Source organism: Bos taurus, chromosome 12 (genome assembly GCF_002263795.3).
Source record: "Bos taurus isolate L1 Dominette 01449 registration number 42190680 breed Hereford chromosome 12, ARS-UCD2.0, whole genome shotgun sequence".
Taxonomy (NCBI): Eukaryota; Metazoa; Chordata; class Mammalia; order Artiodactyla; family Bovidae; genus Bos; species Bos taurus.
The window spans coordinates 20,860,970-20,887,857 of record NC_037339.1 but is presented as its reverse complement, the minus strand read 5'-3'; the positions used below and the strand labels follow the sequence as shown (position 1 = coordinate 20,887,857).

At 36.8% G+C, this 26,888-nt stretch overlaps 1 protein-coding gene across 6 annotated transcripts in view; it reads left to right on the top strand.

Moving 5' to 3' along the window:
* INTS6 (integrator complex subunit 6) overlaps positions 1-26,888 on the top strand; it is a 104,462-nt gene that overhangs the window by 15,673 nt on the left and 61,901 nt on the right. For all 6 annotated transcript variants that reach the window (XR_009496674.1, XR_009496676.1, XR_009496677.1 and 3 more), the window contains exon 4: positions 5,635-5,724. Coding sequence is in view for 2 of the 6 variants with exons in the window: in XM_025000046.2 (XP_024855814.1) it covers positions 5,635-5,724 (90 nt within the window). In the remaining 4 variants the exon portion in view is untranslated. The remainder of the gene's footprint in view (positions 1-5,634; positions 5,725-26,888) is intronic.

Sequence of the window (26,888 nt, the reverse complement as noted above, 5' to 3'; positions counted from 1 at the left end):
CATGGTGGCATGGAAGGAAAACTTGAGCCCTCTGGTCTTGCAGCAGAGATAGCCACTAAAAGGTCTACTGAATATTAGAGCTGCTTTCCTTTCACTATCACTTCAAAAGATAATAGCTAAGACAAGCTTAAGGGTACAGTAAAACTCCTGTGGGGCACCCCCCCCAACCCACATTTTAAATTTCTTGGGTAAAACTAAAAATTTTGAATTTGAGAACCTGGTTAGTTTTTATTTGAAGGAAAATTAGGCTTATTTTTACATTTTAAAAACTATTTCTGCTGAATGCCAATAACTTGTTTTAACATTTCCAAAGCAATTTTTGCAAAATTGCAATAGGTTTTAGTTGGATAAATCTATTTTAATTTTATTTTTAAAACTTTCATATTAAGATTTTTATGCCTTACTTTAACATCACAATAATGTTAAATTATTGAGAGAATATATGTAAAGTGAAAGTTTTTGTATTTATCTTTATCAGAACTCTTCTCAGGACTTTTGGCTGATATTAAGTTTAAATATTCTAAATGACAAGATTTCCATCAATAAATATTTCTAGAGGTAGATTTATACTTTGCGCAGTATTTTTTTTTTTTGGGGTACATGTCTAGATTCTTTATGCCAAGAACCAGGGTTCTGAGAGGAAAACATCTGAGTTTAATTCTGCTAATGGCATAAGTAAACTTTTAGTCCCTCTACTGGCTGCCTTGGTCGTAGCAGACCTTAATTTTTTTTTTTTTCTTTTCAACTCTAAGATAAAGACTAGCCTTAGGACTGAGGTGAATTTTGAGGTAAATTCTAATATGAACTGTCTCCAAATTGAGTGACTTCATAGATATCCTTGTTAAGAATAAAAATGTAAAATAGTGACTCAAGTTTTGAGAATTATTAAACTTTGCTGCTGCTGCTGCTAAGTAGCTTCAGTCATGTCCGACTCCTTGCTACCCCATAGATGGCAGCCCAGCAGGCTCCGCTGTCCCTGGGATTCTCCAGGCAAGAACACTGGAGTGGGTTGCCATTTCCTTCTCCAATGCATGAAAATGAAAAGTGAAAGTGAAGTCCCTCAGTCGTGTCTGACTCTTCGCGACTCCATGGACTGCAGCCTACCAGGCTCCTCTGTCCATGGGATTTTCCAGGCAAGAGTACTGGAGTGGGGTGCCATTGACTTATCTGATTAAACTTTGCAGAGTTTTGTAAAACATGAAAAAAATAATCTTGTGATACTGACAGACAACTAAAAATGTGTTTTAGTTTGCTGGGTAAAAGATAGTAAGAAAGATTCCAGTTGTTTACATGCTTTTGCCAAGAGTAAACATACTAGAAAAGGCAGAGGAGGAACAGCCTAAAACTATATGTAAGAAAACTTTATTGGTACAACATGGTCTGGTCATTTTCTGCAGGATATTTAGAAGTTTATGCTTAGATAAATGTTAATACAATCATTTTTATATGGAGGTTGGGATAATTCTTCCCTGGGGAAATAAAGAAACCTCTCTTTGTGTGTAAATTACGTTCATTAAGTCATTATTCTAATTTTTATCAGAACACTGTTCCTTTTCTTAGTGTGATTCTTGACTAAACTGTCTCACCTGAGAAAGGAAGGGGTCTTAGGCACAGTAGAGTTAAATGAGTAAAGAGGTGAATGAGGATGGCTGTATTTTTCTTTACTTTTTTCTGCCTTTGATCTTTACTTGTATTTTCTAAAATTTAAAAGTCATTAAAAGCTTTTAATATTATTTCATTTTTTAATTTGTATATATATCGTGTCTGAAAGTTGATTGAAGTTATAGAGTTTTCAAAAGTAAGTAATACGTACAACATTTTGTTTTACTGTGTTTTTCTTGGGGGAGTGGTATATTGATTTAATATAAAGAAAAATTGATATGGCATCACAGAACTGCAGGAAATAAGACATCACTGAGCAACAGGAAACCAAATAATGGAATAGTCCTACCGTACATAGTTAATTTTACTGCAGGTAGAGTATATTAAATAAAACCAAACTGATTGTAATCCTGTAATACTGGGGGATTCCCTGGTGACTAATCCTAATACTATAATACTGGGGGCTTCCCTGGACAAAAACTCGCCTGTCAATGCAGGAGACGCAGGTTCTGTCCCTGGGTTGGAAAGATCTCCTGGAGGAGGAAATGACAGTCTGCTCCAGTGTTCTTGCCTGGGAAAGCCTATGGACAGAGGATCCTGCTGGGGTCTACGGGGTCGCAAAAGAATCGGACAGGACTTAGTGACTAAACAACAACTGCAATTGTAATACCATTCTTTGTTGCATGAAATGGCACAATCCAGGTTGGTGTAGAATTGTATTCAAGAGAATTTAGCTGCTGCTGTTACGACGTTCAGATGCTTCAGAAAGACCATGCAATTTAGAGTTAGAATCACTTTCTGGCTTTGCCAAAATCAGTTGTGTGACTTAGGGTTATATTGTTTAATCTCCATGATTAAACGTGTTTACTTCACCAAGTTTTTAGGATCAGATGAGATAAATATAAGTGCTTATTGGTATTACCAAGTGCCTGGTTATTATAGTAATTTTAGGCATAGAATCTGAAGAGTATTACATGTACAAGGCTGCAGTAAAATATCAGTTAAGAGCTTTGTTGTCAAGAAAAACTAACTTTGATTTTAATGTTTAAATTTGGCTTAAATTTTCATAACTTAAAGACTTCTTGCTAAGTTTTAATACATTTGAACTTGATTTTTAGACATTATGGTTCTTAAATAAGTATGTGTGAGTTTTTGGGTGGATGGCATCATCCATGAAGTTTTTAATAACTGTACATAGTTGTTTAATTATAAATATGACAAATTCTTTGGCTTTTGAAGGATAATTATGTGTGCTTAAACAGAAATAAGAGTAGATGGTTTTCAAACTTTTGAACAGAAAATATGACTTTGATTTAGGTTAGAATATAAAGGTGATTCAGAGATACCTATGCAGGTATTTAGCCCATGCCCTGGTGGCATTAATAGATTTGCTGATTTGTTTCTTAAAGGAAGCAAGTCAGTCAAAGTAGTTTTAGCTTAAGGATGAAAGTGAGATACAGACGAGGATGTCTTGATTTTATCTCCTTTTGCCAGATTATATTTGTAGCCAAATATGATATTTGTAGAGACGAGGAGAGGAGAGTTATTGTATGTCCATTGGTACATACTTTTATCATGTATGAGAATAGAGATTATGTATCATGCAGCTAACAGTTCTTGATGTAGAGTAGTCACTCAGTGTTTGAATGGCAAACATGAATGAATGGACAGTGGATGACTGGATGGATGTAAGTAGGAAAGAGGTGGAATATTCTTACTGCCTAGTGTAATAAGTTTGGGAAGCATTCATTTATATTGTGGTAAAGGTGACTTCTGTATTTTTTGAAGCTTGTTGAAGTTTGAGTAATTCTGATTGGCTCTGTGAACTTGGACAGGTCTATATGAGGCTATAGTCAGTGACTTAAGTGTCCAGTGCTAAAATATTTTGTGCTCAGTGCTGAGGAAGAATGATGACATGATCCTTGCCTTCCGTGATTCAAACACAAGAAACAATAGCAAACAATACAAGATGGTGTGTTTTTTAAAGGTATAGTAAAACTGTGTTAACAAAATTTACCATCTTAACCATTTTCAAGTGTAGAGTTCAATGGTGTTAAGTATATTCACATTATTGTGTGAGATGCAATATATTTAAAGTGAACATAAGGAACAGATGCTTAGGGAAGTATATTCAAAATGTACTCCGTGAAAGCACTCCAGGTCTAGTTTTATTTGGGGAAATGTTATGTTTATATTTTTATTTAAGTTTGAAAACTACCACTATTAAAATTTGGAGAGGGAAAGGGGTGGGGGGGGGGGTGCGGTGAATTAGTCAAGGCCAGAGTAATCAGGGAAAGTTTTAAGGCAGGAGAGGAAGGCTTAAACTGGGCCTTAAAAAATGATGAGGAATTAGATGGGTTGTGGGCAGGGAAAAGGAAAAGCATTCTTCATGAGGGAACCAGTCAAAGCTCAGAGGTTGGGAATGAACACTATCTGTTTCTAGATTGAAGAGGAGATCCGTGTTATGAGAATTTATTGTGTATGTTGGGGTGAATGGTGTGAGAGGCAGCAGAGTAATGTAAAGTTTTCCAAAATGTGTTCCATCTCCCATGATGGTTGTAGAGGAAGAAGGGAGGGGAAATCACATCCTCCTGCAAGGTTCTAAGAACATTTGAATGCAACTGCATTTGAAAGCCTTTAGAGGTTATTCCAACATATTTTAATTTGATCTGACCAGAAGACGTTTTCTCTACTTGGAACCATTGTTTCTTGGACACTAGTTGGAAAAATGTTTATGTCACTTACATATATTTACACTTTCTTGACTTGATCAAGAAGTTTAATATACCAAATACCACTTGCTCCCTCTTTACGATTAGGTTATAATCACAATGACTATATGTGGAAACTGCTTGTAAATTCAGTCAACAAATGAGTATGTGCTGTAATCTGCTAGTAACTGAGAGTTATATAAATGTAAGGGAAATGTTACAGAACTATAAAATATTACATGCCACATCCTTGCTATTCTGTGTGTGGTCGGTGGACATTACTGTTTCCTAGCCTGCTATCTTGTTAGAAATGGGAAACCTTAGTCTTTGTCCCAGATCTACTGAACCAGAGCCTGCATTTTGTTAAGATCTCCAGGTGACTCATATGCATGTTAAAATGTGCATGTGACACATGCTGTTTTATGTTGTATCCAGCAAAACTTCTTTCTGTCCTTTCTTGAACACTGTTAGTAGCAGAGAATTCAATACCTTTGATTTCAAACAGTTACCCTCTCTAACTTCTACGTTTGGTCATGGTTTTGTCTTAAAGAGTTATATAAAATATGCTTCATGAGCCATTTATGTGTAAAAGATAAGCTTATGTTTATCTGAGTCCCTAACAGAATCTGTCACCTAGAATTGATCATAGTGTTGTGACTTGGCCAGGGATTTGAGTGGAAGTTAGTGAAGTTGATTGGCCCTAACTGCAGAGCTTTTAAGAGCCTGTGCCATTGTTTCATTGCCTGTGCTGCTGCTGTTTTTTTTACTCCTCTGGTCAAGCAATTTCTTTCAGTTGCCATCCTTCTTAATTTTGACTTTTCATATTGGACTGTTTTGCTAAACTCAGGGCAAGCCTAATGTTTCTTTGGAATCAGCTCATGGAGCCCTTCCATCTCTGTACTGGATCACTTGGCTAGATACTTTATAGGCATAGATTACTTGGTAAATGTTGAGAAAGTTAAAAATTATTTTAATGTGTAATATCTAAATATTTTAGAATTGAACTGTAGGGTCCCTTTTAAGAAGTTAAATACTTTTAATTACTTAAGTATAGATCTCACTGTGAAAATTAATACAGTACAAAAATGTAGAAAGAAGTGAAAAATCCATTTTTCCCCCAATTCCAACCCTTCAAGTTAACCCCTGTTTAATTTATGTTTCCTTCTAAACCTTTTTTGAAAATTTACAAAAGTATAGTTGTAAATAAAATTTAAAAACAAGAAAAGAGGATTTATATACTGTTCTGAAAATTGACTTTTTACTCAGAAAAATTAAGCTCATTTTTAGATTTTAATATGATCAATATGTTTTTTGACTTTAGGGAAGAAACCCCTTTTTTTTGGAGCCAGCAATAATTATTACAATTACTGATGGGAGCAAGTTGACTACTACCAGTGGAGTCCAGGATGAGGTAAGTTATGTTTGTATTTATCAGCATGGATTATGCAAAGGCCTTTGAAAAAAATCTTTATTTGTATAGGCATTGTAGGATATTGAAACCTTAAATAGGTTCTCTATTTGATGCAGTCGAGACTCATCTGGCTCTTAGAGCTCATTTACCTTCTCTGTTGTTTGTAGCACTGGCCTCTAATTTTTCTTGAATAGGAATCCCTTCTGTGAAAAATTTTGGAGTTACTACCCATCTCAATTGTATGTGTATTTTTGAGTTTATATGACAGTAAATTTAGTAAAATGAGTTCTTATTTTGAGGCTCAAAAAATGGATGCAGCATTTTAATAATGGCTTCTTGTTTCAGTGGATTGTCATGTGCGCTCCACTGTGGAGACTCCTAGAGTAAGCAAAGCCAAGAGGTTGGCTAAGTCTCGGAAAAGTGAAGGTTTTTAGACATTTTAATTCTTAGTCAAATACTAGATAAATAAGTGAGAGCTAGCCTCACGTATTCTTTGCTAGCATGCATTGTGCAGAGTTGGGTGTGTGTAGTGTGATAAGTTCAGTGCAAGGGATTCATCTTGACTTTTAAGATGTTTTTACTGTAATATTTGAACTGCTCTTGAATATTGTGTTTGTTTATTAAAATAGGTTGGTATGGAAAGGAGGTGGTTTAGGCTCTTCTCTTTTTTGCTTGCAGTTGATTTAGAATCTTAATTTTAATTGTCACTGTATTTACAAAGGGTGTAAGTAGGAAAAGTGTAGTTTTTAAGTTCAGTAATTTGTAGAAATACTTGGATTTGTGTGACATTGTGGAATGCAAATTGGATATACAGTCCTGAAAGTTCAACTACTTTCTAGCAATGAAGTTTGTACCTAGCATCCCTAAATCTCTACTCGTCCATAAATAAATTCTCGCCTTACCTCATAGGGTTGTTGAATGACTGAAATGAAATGATGGGAATGAAAGGACTTGGTAGCCTCTGGTGAAAAGAACACTGTGTAATTCCACCATGGAGCTTTGGAACTAGTATAGAACCGTTATGTCCTGATCTCGACTTGAGGGAGGAGAGCCAAAGTAATTTTGTTTGAACAGTTGGCGTTGAAGGGGAATTTAGGATATAATTCACAGAAAAACAGTTGAAAAATTGGTAGATTAAAATTTGTAATTAAATAATTGATAGACATAGCTATGAAATGCTCCATAGCTGACATTAATGGATTTTGGGGCTTTCTTAAACTTAGTTGGACTGTATAGCCAATTATATTCTGCCGTTTTTCAGAAACAGACATTGATTGTGTACATTAAGAGTGAACAGGTTGTTTAACTTCAATTTGAAAATTTCAAATTTTTCCCACTTTGCCTTCCTTTTGAAAAATTTGAATGAGTAATCAGGTCAGAAATACTATGATTTTGTTTTGTAGTTACGATTGCTACAAAGGTACTTTTCTTTTTTATTTATATTTTACCTTTATATGAAGTAGTCCTCCATGTGAGATTATTCAGGGTACTCTGTCTTAGCACCTTTGTAGAAATTCCCTTTGGGGTTCAGTATATTTTGTTCCCGTATATCTAGATCTGCTTTGTTTGTGATAATTTGTTTTAGCTTTACAAAATATCTTGAAATATGGATATGGATATTGGAATTGCTCACCTTTTGTCCGAGGTCCTTGGGAGAGATACTGGAGAAGTAGAACTATGTGTTTATACTAACCTAAAACTCATTCCTAGTAAGGTTGGGAAGATTTTCCTGTGGGCCAGGATCTTAGCTTTTAGTGCTGTTGTATCTTCTACAATAGTTAGCATAGTACTGAGAACAAGGCTTACACTGAAAAAGTATGGATGTAGATACAGCTATATTGAGTCTGATAGTCAGAATCAAAATTGATCACAACTTCTTATCTGAGATAGACAATCCATTTGTTATGAGGCAAAGATTATTTTGGATATGCTGTTGGAACATAGGTCTGTGAGTTGTTTTGGGTTTCAAGTTTAGGAGTTTCTTTGGTCATTTTCATGTTGGGTTCTTAATATTCCAACAAGACTCACTTTGAGGGCCAGAGAATGTATCCTGTATGTGTTTGTTGTGGAAGGTTAACTTTTTGCTGAGATGTGATATACTTGTCTCTTCTAGTCCAAATAATTAAATAATGTGATTCATTTTGAGGACAATTATCAATTTATAAAAGGCATAAAGACGCTTTTCAGTTTGCTCATTTTTTTGTGAGTGTGTGTGAGTGTGTGTGTTATGTGATCTGTATTGTAATTTTTTTTGCTAGGAAATAACAAGCAGAATATTGCCTTTGCCTCTTTTTCTTCAGTCCTCTTAACCTTTACCTTTGGCAAAACTTGATTCTTTTTAAAGACTTACTGAATGAGTGAGTGTTGATAATTTCCACATTAGATATGTGTGTATAATTCTTGAGTAGCTGTGACTGCTGTTGATGTGGCCTGTTACTATTTGTAGAGTTGTGCATCCCACCCATACAATGCCCTTTGTTCAAAGTTCTGTTACCTCACTTAGTGTATTTGGTCTGTTCTGCTAGTGCTGTTTTCCAGTAATAAGTGTTCCTGCTGCTTTGAAATCATCCTTATGGTGTATTACTTTTTATTTTACAAATGAGGAAATTGAGATCTGGGGAGGCAAAGTGATTTGCTCAAGGTTATAACATTTATTATTGCCAAACTCTGGATTAGAATTGATCTAAATTCCAAAGACATCCCAACCCCCTCCAGACCCAGTGCTTTTTCCCTGATGCTATCTGCTGTCTTTCTGTTTATTACTATATGTTCTTGAAATTTGCATTCTACTTACCTGATTTACTGTTGTCTGCTTCCCCTCTCTGTATATTTGTGACATGGGTATTATGTTCCTGTTCTCTAAGTGTCCCTTGAATGACCATTATGACCAGGGCATTTCTAGGTAGTGAAGATAACAAAGATGAATAGGGTGGGTTTCTGGTTCTTAAGTTCACAGTCCTAAGGGGAGGATTGTCTGTTAAATGGTTTTATGAATGATAGAATAGAGATACATACTAGGTGTATGGAAGCACTAAAGGAGGAGAGGAGGGTTAATATTACCTATCCTGTGCATGTATCAAATCCTGTGTAATGTAAATTTTTAGTCATTTTAATTTTGATTAAATTCAAGGATCTTGTGATTCCTTATAAGATGTGGCTCATAGATTACATCTGTGAAAGTTACAGAGAAACTTGGTACAAAGTTGTTTTGAGCCTAGAAAATAGTTCATGGAAAAACTTGGTGCCATATCGCCTCCTGACCTGGCTAAATTTGTACAGGCCAGAATGATCTAATTACTTATAACTTGTTTGTCAAAATAATAACAGGGATACTGTTTCCTCTATGACAGGTCATCATTTAGCAGTGTGTTAGGGGTTGGAAGAGAAACAGCATGTGTTATGGATGAAACTTCTGAGCAATCATTTTACCTTAATTTATGATTTTAATTATCTTTTTTGGCCTTATTTAATGAAAATCCAGGCCATTGTCTTGAGTTGTTCATGAGTGTGTTTCTAGTGTAGTGTTTTTAGATAACTGTAGAAATTTTGATGATGGCTTATGGTAGAAGAATATGTGTGTATCTTTTGACTTTTTTTCATTTTCAATGTAGTTATTTGATAATTTTTTTTTCAGTGTTTTCATTTATGAGGTAGGAGTTAGATGGGACCTTGAATTCTGATACATGAGAAATCTGTGTATTTCTTATTGCCATAGTCATCTTTGGTGTTGATAAGCATACTTGTGGTCAAATACTTCTAGTATCATTCATCATGTTATGTTACTAATGTATCAGATGTTTTGGTAGATTCACCAAATTATAATTAGAGTTACTAAAAAAAATTTCTGGTTTTTATTGCTTGAGAAGATCTTTAATACTCTTTTGCAATGGAAAACTCGGCTGTGCTATGATTCCAGGAACACGTGGCTAACTATATTGCTCAATAAAGTAGCCAGAAGAAATCCTGCCAGTCCCTTCTTGGTGATGAATGACATTCCAGGATCATGTAGCAGTTATTTTTCTCTTCCTTGAAAGTGCTAATAGTAGTGTTACCTTTCAGATACTGAGATTTGCTGAAGACTCTTTGCATCTCTTTATCAATGTTGTGATTGCCCTATCGTTTTAGAGAAGATATTTGCTGTCAAAAAAACCTATTGGCTTTTGACATGAAAAGTTTTGCCTTCTTATGAGTTTTCCAGCTTTTTAAGACAAACTAGGACAGCTACTTTTATAACTTCTTGAAAGAGTACTTGTTTGTAGAAAGAGAAATGTCTGAGTAAGCTCAACTGTGTATTAAAGTGGCTGTCCTTTGTGATCTTATCTTTCATTTTTTCAGTTCTCAAAAGTTGATGCAGAAGTCCCATCAGTCTTTGAGATGTGGACTGGTATTAGTGATTTTTCTGGATCATTCTGGGCAGTATAGAATGAATTTACCTTTTATAAGGATAATCTATAGTTAGGATCTATAATTGTAGTTTGCATTTAACTCTTCATGTTGTGTAATGTTTAAAAGACAATCCAGAATTTTAAAATGTTTCTACTATCTGAAATCAGAAACCACATCTCCATCCCCCCATAAGTATTTTTGTTTCACTAAAGCTACCAAAATATGTGCCAGAAGCTGTTGAAACTATTTTAATCGTGCAAAGATTTTTAGACACATATTTTAAATTGTTGTTTCTCAGTACTCTTAGAATTTGGGAGACTTTTATTTTTATTTTTTTCTTTTTCAAAAAGACTTCTAAGGAATCTTGAAGGATGTTATTGTAGTATGGTAGAATGTATTAAACAGATCTGTGTATAAATGCGTTCCTGAGTTTTCATTATCAAGATTAGCTCCTGTCTTACTGATTCAGATGTTCTGAACATATGTATAACATGACTAAATATGTTAGTCTCTATTAATTCAACTTTCCAGGAACATTTAATAAGAATTTGTTGGATGTAGATCGTTCACATTTTCTTTTGTACCCATATTTTTGGCCCTATTAAATGTATATATATATCAGCAATTATTAGTATTTGAAAATATGTAGTTAAAAAATGCACAATTAAAAGGGTTGATATATTTTAATACTGTAATGAATTTTCAGTAATCACATTTGCAATACCCTTAAAATATATATTTTTTCAAAGTCAGACTCTTAAGGATTTGAGTTTGAAATCAGCAAAGAGAAACTCGTAAAGATTGTCTCTAAACAACACTATGATAGAATAATTAAAAAGAAATGCTGGCTGATCACTCTTTAGTGAAGTTGTATGGCTGCAACTACTAATGTATTATCTAGAATTCTGTATTAAGCTATACCAAAATAGTTTTTATTCAGAGTGTGAGGCAACTTCACCCTGCATTTATTAGCCTGTCAGAACCAATAAGCAAAAGCAGTCCCATACATGTAAGGAAAATTTCATTTGTAGACGTTTCTATTCTTCTGATTCTAGCTCTTCCATATATAAATGACTGATACTTAGCAAAGTGGTTTTCAGATGGCTGCATCAAAACCACTGAGTTTCTTATAAAACGTACATGCCTCAGCTCTGGTTCTGGACATTTTGGTTCCATTGCTCTGGGCATGTACCTAGGAATCCGTACTTTTTTCAGTGTGTCCAAGTTGATTCTGATGCACAGTCTGGTTTGGAAACCATAGTTTCAGAACATAACTGTAACTACAAATAGATACATTTTTAAAGTACAAAAAAAAACACGTGAAAATAAACCACTCTAACAAAGCAAGGTAAAACTGTTTTTCATGTACATGTGTAGCAATACATGTGGCTTCCTTTGTGGCTCAGCTGATAAAGACTCTGCCTGCAATGTGGGAGACCTGGGTTCAATCCTTGGGTTGGGAAGATCTCCTGGAGAAGGGAAAGGCTACCCACTCCAGTATTCTGGCCTAGAGAATTCCATGGACTCTATAGTCCATGCGGGTTGCAAAGAGTTGGACATGACTGAACGACTTTCACTAGTGATGTTTTGTTTAAAAATTGACTCTTGGCCTTTAGAATTGTTAAACTTGGGAATTGGGTGTCTGAAGGGTATGAAATAGGTCTTCTATGAATACATTCGTTATTGTGTTTGGTGTAACTTAGAATCCGTTATTGGATAGCTGTGAAGTAAGCTCTGTACTGACTGTAGTCAGTCTTCAGCTGCTACACACGATGTGCTCTATTGAAGAGGACTCCCAGACCCTGAGACTGAGATGGGGAGGACAGGGGAAAAGAGGGGAGAATTAGTTCATGTTTCATACTATTGGTTATTTGGCTTAGGAGTTTTTATCTAAAGGACTATATAGTTTTCTGTTATCTTTGTTATTCCTTAATTCCTGATTTGGATGTTTGTAACTAGCATTATTTTAAAAAGTGGTATGTATATAGAACTGGTGATAGTTAAATTTAATTTTTACTTACTGGGGAGTTGCTGCTAAAATACCCTTCTATAATGAATTGTTCCAATTTTGAATGCTTAAAGTATATTTTAGATTAATTCAGCAATGATTTTTCTTGCGCTGCATAGTGACTTTGGTTTGTGTACAAGAATAGTGGCATACCATACATCTATATTTAGTATTGCTGTAGTCTGTTTACTGAGGACACAAAGATGGAATTAAGCAAAGCTTTTGCCCCGGCTGCTGCTGCTGCTGCTAAGTCGCTTCAGTTGTTTCCGACTCTGTGCGACCCCATAGACGGCAGCCCACCAGGCTCCCCCGTCCCTGGGATTCTCCAGGCAAGAACATTGGAGTGGGTTGCATTTCCTTCTCCAATGCATGAAAGTGAAAAGTCAAAGTGAAGTCGCTCAGTCGTGTCCGACTCTTAGCGACCCCATGGACTGCAGCCTACCAGGCTCCTCTGTCCATGGGATTTTCCAGGCAAGAGTACTGGAGTGGGGTGCCATTGCCTTCTCCGTTTGTCCCTAGACAACATTATCTTTGAAGATAGGAAAGTAAATAAGCATTTTTAATACTCTGAGGTAAGTCTCATGACAGAAATAAAGAGAGAAGCTAAGTTTTGAGAAGTGAGTAAGGAATTGAGCCATGACACTGCAGGAAGAGGGAACAGTGTATATAAAAGTATGAGAACAGTGTATTGGAAGGTGGTAAATTATATGATGGGAGTGTGGTCATTGTAAGAAGGAGGACTGTGTGCTTGAAATGCAGGCAGAGGCCAGATAACCATCCTAAGGAGGTGATTTTGTTAACGTGTGCCGAGGAGGTACTGAAGATGTTAAGCAGATGAGTCACATTTTAGTAAGTGTACTTTGCTGGAACGTGAAAGAATGGTAAACTGGGAAGAATTAGCAGACTATCAATACATGCAATAACCCAGGAAAAACATGGGATGTGCTGAAATGAAGCCAGTGCCTGCGTAGGAAGGCAGAAATCTGAGTCAGGTATGCTAGGCAGGACAAAGCAAAGCATTTGACAGGGTTCTGAACAGGGTCCATGCTTGGATTTCAGAGGGTTCTGTGAATTACCTGAAATCTTTATCCAGATACTGTCTAGATGTGTATGCATATTTTTGTGGGGGACACAGGTCAAGCTTTAACCATATTTTCAAACAAGTGAAAACAGAATATCATAGTTTAATAATATTTTGAGGTTTCCAGCATGGAAATCTGTGTGGATTTGGTAGTGGTAACTGAAATGGGAATATGGGATAAGTAGTAGAAAAGAATATAAAATAATTGTTTGATAAAGTATCATTATTTTTAGGGTACAGATATATTAAAGGAGTTCAGAGCAACTTCTAAGACAATAAGCATAAAGACTTTTTCTTGCCTTTTAACGTTATGTCTTAGGAAAAGTGATTTGTATTTAAAACCAGAAATAAGCAGAATTTTATCTTTGGATTCTGATAAAATTTTTGTTTTGAAGCAGATTAAATAAACATTAAGTCGTTTTATTATTTATCTGATCTTTGAGTTGTTTTGTTTAAAGCCATAACGTAAGCATCTTTTAAGTGCTTATTTTAAACAAGCGTGAAGATTGATATTCATAATGCTAGGAGCACTGTATGTGTGTGAGGGGTATTCCTTGTAGTGTCAAGTCATATATAAAGAGGATGGAAACTTAATTCCTTTTCTGTTCAACAGTATGTAATTTAAGAATACTAGTAGATTGGCTTTGACTGCACTGACAGTTTTCTGCCAATTAAACTCAGTTCAGGTCTGCCTGTTAGGTGTATTTCATGCCTCTCTAAGTCAGATTACAATTTGAGAGCGTGAAAAGGCTGAAAACTTGGACTTCGGTTGGGACACGTTTGCCTAAGCCTGAGGCTGTTAGTTTTTTTTTTAAATACCTTCATTATGTTATTTAGGTGTGTTCCATAAATAGTTATTATACATAACTTCGACTTTGAAGCTTTCTTTTCAGGTGTAATACAACAGATTTACAGGTTTTTAGACTTGCGTATTAGGAATAAATGTTGTGCAGTGATTGGAATGGTACTCAAACTGATCTACTTCAAGGCAAGGCTACATTTTGACCTAGACAAGGCTGTTTTGGTATATTTTTCCCCACGTTCTGTCTTTTCAGGTTGAATTACTGATTTTTTCCCCCTTTGTTTTGTTTGTTGTGGTTTTGATGTTTTTTTTCCTTTCAGCTAAAGGAGCAGTCCAGTGGTTTTCAAGAAGTGCCAAAGTGCACTGACTGTCTCACGATGACTGGTGCCTCAGGGAGGGTCGTGATTCCTGGATACAGGATCGACCTGGTCCTGGATGTCACTTCAAGCAGTCAGATCGTGGGGAAAAGCCTTGTCTAATGGCTAGCCTTCCTCAAAAGTCTGATGCTAGTCATCTCGGAAGGCCTCAGAAAGAGCCTTAAAGGTGAGCAGAGTAGAGTGTAGTTCTCTCTGGGGGCTGTGACTATTTGTCGGAGAACCTGATTCAACACAATGATAATCCTAACCTGACAAATCCAGGTTCAGTTGGTAAATTCAATTTATAAATTTGTTGAGCATGGCAATCAAACCTCAACTTTTGAGTTATTAGAAACCACCTTCCTAACCTTAAGGACCTATAAAAGGAGGAATGTGGTATTTCCTGGGTCCTTCAGGATCTTAGGTTAGTATCTGTTGTCTTAAATGGAAACAGCCTACAATCACAGCTAAGGAACACTTTTGTTACAAAAGCACTTTATGTTAAGTACTCGTGGATTTAAAAAAAAAATCTAGTGAAGTATTCTATTAGCTTATATGGTTTAGTCAGTTCAGTTTAGTCGCTTAGTCCGACTCTTTGCAACCCCATGAATCGCAGCATGCCAGGTCTCCCTGTCCGTCACCAACTCCTGGAGTTCACTCAGACTCACGTCCATCGAGTCAGTGGTGCCATCCAGCCATCTCATCCTCTGTCATCCCCTTTTCCTCCTGCCCTCAATCCCTCCCAGCATCAGGGTCTTTTCCAATGAGTCAACTCTTGGCTTGAGGTGGCCAAAATATTGGAGTTTCAGCTTTAGCATCAGTCCTTCCAGTGAACACCCAGGACTGATTTCCTTTAGAATGGACTGGTTGGATCTCCTTGCAGTCCAAGGGACTCTCAAGAGTCTTCTCCAACACCACAGTTCAAAAGCATCAATTCTTTGGTGCTCAGCTTTCTTCACAGTTCAACTCTCACATCCATACATGACCGCTGGAAAAACCATAGCCTTGACTAGATGGACCTTTGTTGGCAAAGTAATGTCTCTGCTTTTTAATGTGCTATCTAGGTTGGTCATAACTTTCCTTCCAAGGAGTATGCGTCTTTTAATTTCATGGCTGCAGTCACCATCTGCAGTGATTTTGGAGCCCAAAAAAATAGTCTGACATTGTTTCCACTGTTTCCCCACTAATCATTTATCAATTATATATCAGGCAGTTGGGCTTCAGGGCTTAGGGCAAATTGGAATTTGATTTGTCTGTTACACTGATTTTTTAAAAACCATAGGCACTTTTGAAGCAGTTCAGATACATGTAACACATATTTTATTGCATTCAACTTGAAGAATCAGTACTATCTGCATCCTTTGAATTACATTTTTAACCTCATAGAAGTTTCCTTAGAGATGTTTTGAGTATTTGGGTTTGAAAAATATTTCATCCTAGGCCTCTTTCTCTGTGCTTTGAAGCACTTACAGAACCCAATTGTTCATATAATAATTTTGATTACTAAATTTTCAAGTAAATTCTAAAACTTGTCTGTCCTAATAAGACTTACTAGGTTTTTTGTTTTAAAAAATTTTGTTAATTGATTCACCTGTATTAGTTAATAATAATAATACTATGGACATGCACCATCCCTAATGTATGCACATTTTTATATTTAGTAATTTTATATCACTGATGTGTTAATATTAGAAAGCATACACAAAAATAGAAGTTTTGAAAGATGAGATGAAAAAACTTACATATAGGCAGTTGTGATATTTTGTTTCCCTTCACTGTGCATCATGATGTAATTCCGGTTGGCAAATTCTTTTTAAAGGCCAGATAGTAAATATTTTAGGCTTTTCAGCCCATATGGTCTCTGTTGGAACTACTCAACTCTGCTGTTGTAGGGTAAAAGCAGCCACAGACAATACTGAAATGAATGAGTGTGGCTGTTTTCAATTAAAATTTTGTTACTGAAACAAGCTGTGGGCTGGATTTGGCTGGAGGACCATAGTTTGCTGACCCCTGGAGTGTACCCTGTTTTGTAGACCACTGCCCTAGACCTTGCATTTGTGTTACACTATGTCTGCTAGGTCCTTTTACCTTCAGTTTTAAGAGTACAATGGATCTTCCTTATTGAAGTGAGCAGAAGAATGTTAGCAATTAGAACATATTGTTTAATTGAACAGATACTTATTGAATACCAGTGATGTTCAGACAAAAGGTTAGGTGCTGGGATGAGTTTGGTAAGAGAGAGAGGTAAACAGTTAAGGCATGGTGTCAGAAATAATTATAGCACATATTGCTGGAGAAAGCATTGGTACCCCACTCCAGTACTCTTGCCTGGAAAATCCCATGGATGGAGGAGCCTGGTAGGCTACAGTCCATGGGGTCACTAGAGTCGGACACGACTGAGCGACTTCACTTTCACTTTTCACTTTCATGCATTGGAGAAGGAAATGGCAACCCACTCCAGTGTTCTTGCCTGAAGAATCCCAGGGACGGGGGAGCCTGGTGAGCTGCTGTCTCTGGGGTCGCTCAGAGTTGGACACGACTGAAGCCATTAGGCAGCAGCAGCAGCAGCAGCATCACATATTGCTGAGAAAGTGAGGCTGGCGCTGGGAAATGGTATATTAAGTTGGACTTTGAAAACTTAATGAAAGTTTGTAAAGTAGGTGAGTACAAGGGAATAAAAGGTGATAGAAGAGAGCATTGGAGGACCGTATATACCTCAGTAACTGATTGTTGGCAGAGTGTGCAAGAAAGAAGCATGGCCCGTGGTGTGTGCTCTGCCGAGGAGTGTGGACTTGGCCTTATAGGTTGATGGTAATCGTTGAAGAGATTTTAGTAGAGAAGAAATGATTGGATTTGGATTTTAGAAAGACAGTGGCAGTGGTGTGGAGTATACAAGGAGTAACTATTTTGGGTAGCCTTTTTTTTTAAACCTCCTTGTAAAAGAGATCACAGATTGTTTGTGGGTTAGAAGATAAACTTGGAATACTATTTAGCAACGAAAATAAATGAACTGTTAACATGCTACAGGGTGGATGAACCTCCAAAATGTTATCCTAGGTATGAAAGACCACATGTTGTATGATTCTGTTTTTTAAGGAATGTCCATAAAATAGATTAGTGGTTGCCTGGGAATGGACTGGGGACTGACTGCAGATGGAAATGAGGGATCTTTTCATGGTGTTGGAAATGATCTAAATCTGGATGATCTAAAATTGATCTAAAAATTTACACCACTTTGTAAATTTACTAAAAATAATTGGATTGGACACCACTTTTCCTTTCTTTAACTTGAAGTATAGTTGATTTACAGTGTTGTGCCAATCTCTGCTGTATAGCAAAGTGACTCAGTTCTATATGTATATACATTATTTTTAAAATACTCTTCTTCATTATATATCTCAAGAGACTGGATATAGTTTGGATTAGACACTTTTAAAACTGGTTGCATTTTATGGTAGGTAATTATAGCAATAATACTAAAAAATTAGACCTCACTTTTGAAATTTGTTGTAGTAAAACATATTGTTGATTCTCAAGTAATTGCTCTTTCCTCTGAACAAATTATTGATCTTCCACTGCTGGAACAAAAAAATAAAAAGGTGTTTTTTCCTCTTTAAGAGTATACACTGCAGCTATAGAGTGTAACTGTAGGAACTAGCAACTAAATACATCAGGTTGTTACTAAATCTTATTGAATACACTTTGACTCTTATGTTTAAATTTTTCCTTTCCTTATTAAATATCATATGAGGAGAACCATCTTAAATGCAGTATTGGATAATTCTCAAAAGGTAGAAGTAGCCTAAAGGAAATTTACTTCCTTTTTTCCCCCAAGGAAAGAATTGCTAAAGAAAGAACCTGATGATTTAAAATTTTAAGTTTTTTCTTCAGTCTTAACATAGGAAATAAATAGAAAGAATACAGAGCAATTGGAAAATAGTTAATTTCACTCAATAAATATTTATTGAGGCCCTACTGTGTGCTAGGTACTGTTTCTTAAGAAATAAATCATGAAAGGTTCTTATTATGTGCTTTTATTCCTGGCTGCCAAAATTTATGAGTTTGATTGTAGTAATTAATAAAACATGTACAAAATTAATTATATTACCCTTTATTGTTTACAAGATAATTTCACATCTTACTAATTCTGTAAGAGTGAGGAAAATGAGTCTAATTATAGCCGATTCCCAAGTAAGAGGCAGAGGTTGGACTTGACTATTGGTTCTTATTTTTACTTGAAGTCCATTGCTCTTTATACTCTATTGTGGGATTAAAAAAATAAACCCACCAACAACAGTGCAGTAGTATTTAAAGATAGACATATAGATCAATAAACAAACCCATGCATTTTTGGTCAGTTGATTTTTGAAAACGGAAATAAGACATTTTAATGGGCAAAGAGGAGTCTTTTCAAGCAGTGGTAGTGGACAGCTGAATACCCCCATGCAAGAGGGTGAAGTTGGACTCTTAGCTGACGCCACATTACAAAAGTGAAATCAAAATGAGTGGGCAGCCTAAATGCGAGAGCTAAAACCCTTGAAAGAAAAAAACCTAGGCATAAATTTTCATGACCTTGGATTAATTAGACAGTGGTTTCTTAGACATAACACCAGAAACACAACCAAAAAAAATTAGATAAATTTGACTTCATCAAAATTAAAAGCATTTGTACTTCAAAGAATACTGTGAGGAAAAGACAGTTAACAGAATAGGAGAAAATATTTGCAAATCATATATAGGATAAGGGTCTGGTATCCAGAATATAAGGTAAATAAGCAGGGTGACATGAGAAACGCTGGGCTGGAGGAAGCACAACCTGGAATCAAGATTGCTGGGAGAAGTATCTATAACCTCAGATATGCGGTGACACCACCCTTATGGCAAAAAGTGAAGAACTAAAGAGCTTCTTGATGAAAGTGAAAGAGGAGAGTGAAAAAGTTGGCTTAAAGCTCAACATTCAGAAAACTAAGATCATGGCATCTTGTCCCATCACATCATGGCAAATAGATGGGGAAACAGTCGCTGACTTCATTTTTCTGGGCTCCAAAATCACTGCAGATGGTGATTGCAGCCATGAAATTAAAAGACGCTTACTCCTTGGAAGGAAAGTTATGACCAACCTAGATAGCATATTGAAAAGCAGAGACATTACTTTGCCAACAAAGGTCCGTCTAGTCAAGGCTATGGTTTTTCCAGTGGTCATGTATGGATGTGAGAGTTGGACTATAAAGAAAGCTGAGTGCCGAAGAATTGATGCTGTTGAACTGTGGTGTTGTAGAAGACTCTTGAGAGGCCCTTGGACTGCAAGGAGATCCAACCAGTCCATCCTAAAGGAGATCAGTCCTGGATTTTCACTGGTAGGACTGATGTTGAAGCTGAAACTCCAACACTTTGGCCACCTGATGCGAAGAGCTGACTCATTTGAAAAGACCCTGATGCTGGGAAAGATTGAGGGCAGGAGGAGAAGGGGACGACAGAGGATAAGATGGTTGGATGGCATTACTGACTCAATGGATATGGGTTTGGGTGGACTCTAGGAGTTGGTGATGGACAGAGAGGCCTGGCATTCTGCAGTTCATGGGGTTGCAGAGTTGGACACGACTGAGCTACTGAACTGAATCCAGAATATAAAAGGAACTCTTAAGACACAGAAATAAAAAGACACACAATTAAAAAAAATGGGCCACAGACTTGAAACATTTTTCCAAAGAAGACACAAATGGCCAATAAGCATGTGAAAAGATGTTCACCATCGTTATTAGCTGTTAAGGAAATGCACATCAAAACCATAATGAGATACTACATTTTCATCAACATTTCCTTTAAAAAATGGATGAAGGAAATGTTGATGAAAATGTAGAGAAACTGGAACCCTCATTGCTGGTAGGAATATAAAGTGATATAGCTGCTGTGGAAAGTAGTTTGACAGTTCCTCAAGAAGTTTGACACAGTACCCTGTGACCCCAGAACGCTGCTCCTTGGTATGTACCCAAGAGAAACGAAAAAATTTCCAGTAATCCAGAAGGAAAAACACCAATACAGTATACTAACTCATATATATGGAATTTAGAAAGATGATAACAATAACCCTGTGTACGAGACAGCAAAAGAAACACTGATGTATGGAATAGTCTTATGGACTCTGTGGGAGAGGGAGAGGGTGGGAAGATTTGGGAGAATGGCATTGAAACATGTAAAATATCATGTATGAAACGAGATGTCAGTCCAGGTTCAATGCACGATACTGGATGCTTGGGGCTAGTGCACTGGGACGACCCAGAGGGATGGTATGGGGAGGGAGGAGGGAGGAGGGTTTAGGATGGGGAGCACATGTATACCTGTGATGGATTCATTTTGATATTTGGCAAAACTAATACAATTACGTAAAGTTTAAAAATAAAATTAAAAAAAAATAAAAAATGCTCAAAAAAAAAAATAAATAAAGAAGTCAATAAACAGAATCGAATCCAAAAAAGAAAATTTCCACATAAAATGTCTTATCAGTATTATTTATAATAGCCAAAAAGTAGAAACAGTACAATGTTCATCAACTGATGAGTGTTTAAACAAGTGTGGTATATCCATACAGTGGATATTATTCAGCCTTAAGAAGGAATTAAATTCTAACATACACTACAGTGTGGATGAACCTTGAAAATATGCTAAGTGAAAGAAGTCAGACATAAAAGATTCCGTTTAAATGAAATGTCTCAATAAGCAATACCATACAAACAGAAATAATGGTTGCTAGGATTTATGGATAAGAGGAGATGCTAATGGGTATGGGGTTTCTTTTTTGGGTGATGAACATGTTCTGAAATATGTATATACTCACATGTATTTTTTGAAAAATTGAGATAATTGACGTAACATTGTATACGCTTTGGCTATATAGCACAGTAATTCTATAGTCATGTATTGTGAAACAATCACTAAAACAACTTCAGTGAACATTGACCACTATACACAGAAAAAAATTTTTTTGGTGATTGGAACTTTTAAGATTTATTCTCTTAACAACTTTCAAATATACAGTACAATATTGCTAACTGTAGTCACTATGCTGTATAACATCCCCGTGACTTCTCTCTTTATAACTGGAAGTTTGTACTTTCTGATCACCTTCACCCATTTGCCTGCCCCCACCCACTTCCCTTGTGGTTCAGCTGGTGAAGAATCCGCCTGCAATGCGGGAGACCTGGGTTTGATCCCTGGGTTGGGAAGATCCCCTGGAGAAAGGAAAGGCTACCAACTCTGGTATTCTGGCCTGGAGAATTCTATGGACTGTATACAACTGAGCAACTTTCACTTTAAAATGAGGGGCTTCCCTCATAGCTCAGTTGGTCAAGAATCTGCCTGTAATGCAGGAGACCCTGGTTCAATTCCTGTGTTGAGAAGATCCCCTGGAGAAGGGACAGGCTACTCACTCCAGTATTCTTGGACTTACCTTGTGGCTCAGCTGGTAAAGAATCCGCCTGCAGTGTGGGAGACCTGGGTTCAATCCCTGAGCTGAAAGGATCCCTTGGAGAAGGGAATGGCTACCCACTCCAGTATTCTGGCCTAGAAAATTTTGGGGTCACCAAGAGTCGGACACAACTGAGCTACTTTCACTTGCCTTTATATTTTTGATTGAGTTTTGGTGCCACTTAGGTGTTCTTCCTTTTCCCCTTATTTCCTACCTTGGATATCTGTATTCCCTAATTGGGCGTGAAAGTCCTTTATAAATTTATTCTAACTTTTCCCATGGTTTATTTGGTTTTTACTACCTTTAAGTGCTTCACCAACACTGAATTGACCCCATTGTTCCTTGAGTACATGACACTCTTACTTGTCAGAGCCTGTTCCATAATTTTGGAATGTTTCCTGTTTCTTTCCACTTTTCTTTTTCCAAAACCTACTCCGTGTTTGCTGAGGCATGGGTCAAGTGCTCTCCCCGTAGTGCGTTTAGGCCTTTAGTTGTGCATCTTCTCTGCACTTTCAGGGCTTTCTTGTCACCCCAGTTTATGGTCATCATTTCATTTGGTTACTTATCTTTGTGTTTAGCTCCTGGCAGGCCCCTTTAATTTAGGAATTCTTATCTTTTAAGTTTCAGAAATGTTCTTATTTCTTTAATGATCTTTTCCTTCCCGTGTCTCTGTTCTTTCTTTTTGGATGTCAGACTTCTTGAATTGATTTGTTACAGTCATCATCATCGTTTATTTTTTTCTCTCCCACTTTCATCTTTGTCTTTATTCATTTTAACGAGGTTGATAAAGGGCTTGGCTTTTTGCTAAGTTTTATATTTTTTTTTTTGGAGTAAGATACATATAACAAAATCATTTCAAGTGAAAAATTCAGTGCCATTTAGTACATCCTTTTTAATAACATTCTCATACTAGGCAGACACATAAAGGTGCTGTAACAGTGTATTGTTCTTTCTAATCCTAAGCAGCAGGTTCTAGGATAGGCAGGTGTCTTTCACATACCTTTTCTCCATCAGATAATTTCATCTTGGGTATCCTTGGATTTTAAACTATCCTTGGATATAAACAGAAAAATAACCGAGGATTATGATTGTTGAAGGGTAAAATCTTAGGGAAAGAAAGAATGGTGAAGGACTAAATCTTCTACATATATTGGGAAGGAAGAAATGTAAATGAATCTATAAGGGCCTGATAACTATTTATATGGATTTTTGTTATTGTTCATTGAGTAAGAGCTAAGGCTGTATTACATTTGAGGAAGTAGATTTAAGAAGTACTCATTTTATTTGAAGCTTTTTTCCCCATCTACATTATCCAAGCAGATCTGAGTAATGGGACTAGAGTGGGACTTGATCCCTGAGGAGCCAGCTTCCTGTTTATTACATCACAAAGAGACGTTCAGCGTTGGTTTGATTAGAATGGGTGCTTCCCTGCCTTTAATGCACAGTGTGTCTTTGAATGCATATTGTCTGCCACAAAGCAAGAGAATAGACTAGCACCCAGGTCAACTTTCAAGGATTTGGGAAAGCTTCTGGAAAGATACTGATTTTTATAGGATATTGGTTCAGCTGCTGTAATTGGGACAAAAGTATTAGTGGCTTAAAATAGGAAATTTCTTTTTCTCTCACGTCAGAGACAAACTGGTTGGTGGCTTGGGAGGTACTGTGGTTCTGCTCCAGCCGATTGTCTAGGCCCTGGGTTCCATCTCCTTTGTTGCTTTGATCTGAGTGGTTGATACTGGTTTTAACACACATCCTAGTTCAGTACTTCAACTGACTTTAAGCCTTTGGGAAGGAGTGCAGGATATGGACGGCAGGCAGCTTCCTAGTATGGAGATGACCTAAGCCTTGTATATGGCAGTTCCAGTCAGAGTCCATCAGTCAGAAGCTGGCAGAATAGAAAATGGGATCTTTACTTGGGCGGCTATGTGTCCAGAAGAAGTTGAGGGGTTTTGATAAGAAGAAAGAAAGATTAGGCTTTCGAGGGCCAATTTTTAGTTTCTGAAATAAAAGGGGTGGTAAAGAATTAATTACGCTTTAAAAGCTTTGGGAACATCCTTATCTTGTAGTTTGACATCTTGTTCTAAGTTTATCTTGTACATTTTGCCCCAGACCTGGAATCATACCAGATTCTGTGTACTTGGAAATGATATATAGAAACCATAAATCTGGATGTTGTTTTGTTTAGTTGCTCAGTCATGTCCAGCTCATTGCGACCCCATGGACTGTAGCCCACCAGGTTCCTCAGTCCATGGGGTCTTCCAGGCAGGAATACTGGAGTGGGCTGCTACTTCCTTCTCCAGGGTATCTTCCTGATCCAGGGATTGAACCCACGCCTCTGTGTCACCTGCATTGGCAGGTGAATTCTTTACTGCTGAGCCATACCCACCTTTACTTATACATTTATTTACTGTGTACAACTTCAGGATCTCTTATAAAAGATGTCTTAATTCCCTTCCTCCACCCTCACCTAAATTTTTAGAAATATAGGCATTCCAGTTGTCTTTCAGTTTCTCCTCCTCCTTGCTAAATACCAAAAAAACCCAAAAAAACAAAAAACAAAAACAACAACTAACCTCTGACTCCATAAAAAGGGGTGTTAGAGGTGATTTTGGGCTTCCCTTGTGACTCAGCTGATAAAGAATCTGCCTGCAGTGTGGGAGACCTGGGTTTGATCCCTGGGTTGGGAAGATCCCCTGGAGAAGGGAAAGGCTACCCACTCCAGTGTTCTGGCCTGGAGAATTCCATGGACTATGGTCCATGGGGTCGCAAAGAGTTGGATGCAACTGAGTGGCTTTCACTCTCACAGATGATATTTACTGTTGAGTTGGTGATTGTCCTCATGCCTTTGCAGTAGACAGAGTTAGGAAATAGATACTTTTTTTTTCACTGAAAGAAAATATGTCATCAATTCATACCAGTCTTTCCAATTCAAATTTAAGGTAGTTTTAATCTAAAGAATACTATTAAAGAATATGTTTGTGTTATAAATATCCAGGTTTGAGTCCTCACTTTGCAGCTAATTAGAAATGTAATCTTAACTCTCTCTTTTTTAAGCTTCAGTTTCCTCATCTTTAAAATGGGGATAATAATAACTGTATCTCATGGTTATTGTAATGATTAAATGAGAAAATAGGTGCTCAAGAAATTCTAGTTTTACTATTCTCTGTCAAACTACAAAAAGAGACTTCTAATTTTTGTAGGGGTTAGAGAAGGCTTGCTCATGAAGGTAACACTGGTACAATCAGGAAAGATCTGGTGTTAATGGGATGTAGAGATTTTTAGAAAAATATCAGGGCAAGAGACTCGCCAGGGGAGAGTGATCTGCATTAGTTAAGACTGGAGCATAGGATTCTGTTTTGATGTTTAGAATGAGAAAGTAGAGAACTTTTTTCCCTTATAGCATTTAGTGTAATGTGTAATTACATAGTGATCTGTGTGCTTATTTGATTAATGTCAGTCTGCCTCCATGCCCCACAAGGGCAAGGACTTGCCTATCTTCCTTTTATTTACAAGTAGTCACTGCACAGTGTAGTCTCTCAGTTGATATTCATACCCTAAATGAACTTTTCCAGCATTTATAACTACCACAAAATTTAACATTTGATTATTTACCTATATTATCATTCTGTAGTTATTTCATTTTTTTTTATTATTTTATTTTATTTTTTAACTTTACAATATTGTATTGGTTTTGTCATATATTGTATTGGTTTCGTCATATATCAGCATGAATCTGCCACAGGTATACACATGTTCCCCATCTTGAACCCTCCTCCCTCCTCCCTCCCCGTACCATCCCTCTGGGTCATCCCAGGGCACCAGCCCCAAGCATCTAGTATCATGCGTCGAACCTGGACTGGCGATTCGTTTCATATATGATACTATACATGTTTCATTTTTTTTTTTTTTTCAATTTTTTTTCTTTTAATTTTTTTTTCATTTCTTTTATTTCTTTTTATTTTTTTATTTTTAAACTTTATACAATTGTATTAGTTTTGCCAAATATCAAAATGAATCCACCACAGGTATACATGTGTTCCCCATCCTAGACCCTCCTCCCTCCTCCCTCCCCATACCATCCCCCTGGGTCGTCCCAGTGCACCAGCCCCAAGCATCCAGCATCGTGCATCGAACCCGGACCAGCATCTCGTTTCTTACATGATATTTTACATGTTTCAATGTCATTCTCCCAAATCTTCCCACCCTCTCCCTCTCCCGCAGAGTCCAAAAGACTGTTCTATACATCAGTGTCTCTTTTGCTGTCTCGTATACAGGGTTTCCATCTTTCTAAATTCCATATATATGCGTTAGTATACTGTATTGGTGTTTTTCTTTCTGGCTTACTTCACTCTGTATAATAGGCTCCAGTTTCATCCACCTCATTAGAACTGTATTCAAATGTATTCTTTTTAATGGCTGAGTAATACTCCATTGTGTATATGTACCACAGCTTTCTTATCCAACTGTAGTTATTTCATTAATGCTGCCTTGTCCCTAGCACAGCTATAGCTATTGACCTAATTTCTTTAAGTTCAATGATGTATAATACGTTAATACACTGCAGATTTTTGCCATTTATTTAGCCATTGTCTGACAGCATTAGTTCTTTGTAGATTTTTATTCAGAGTGAATTAATGAATGAAATTGTTGGTGACGCCCATCTGGATCTCAGCATGTTATGGAATGTGTGCCAAGTAATTTATTGTTAAAGAGTTTATAAAGTACTTCAGCTATCCCTTAGAATGAAGCCACTGGGTTGCTTTTGTTTTGTTATGTTGCCTTAAGTGGGAGAGAGCAAGGTGTATATAGTTAAATTAGCCTCCTGAGAATTGAGTCTGCTATTCCCATGGAGGGGGAAGATAGAGTGTGTGTATGTACATGTGTGCATGTGTATGCGTGTGCTTGCATACACATCTTCTGTATCCCATGGGAAAGATTGAGAATGAATATTCTGCCCTGGATATTTAGAGAGGAGGCAGCGTGGTAATAGAGAAAGGCACCAGACTCCAAATTAAATGGCATATGTATTCCAGGGAATTTTCTTTCTTTCCCTTTTTTTGCCACTA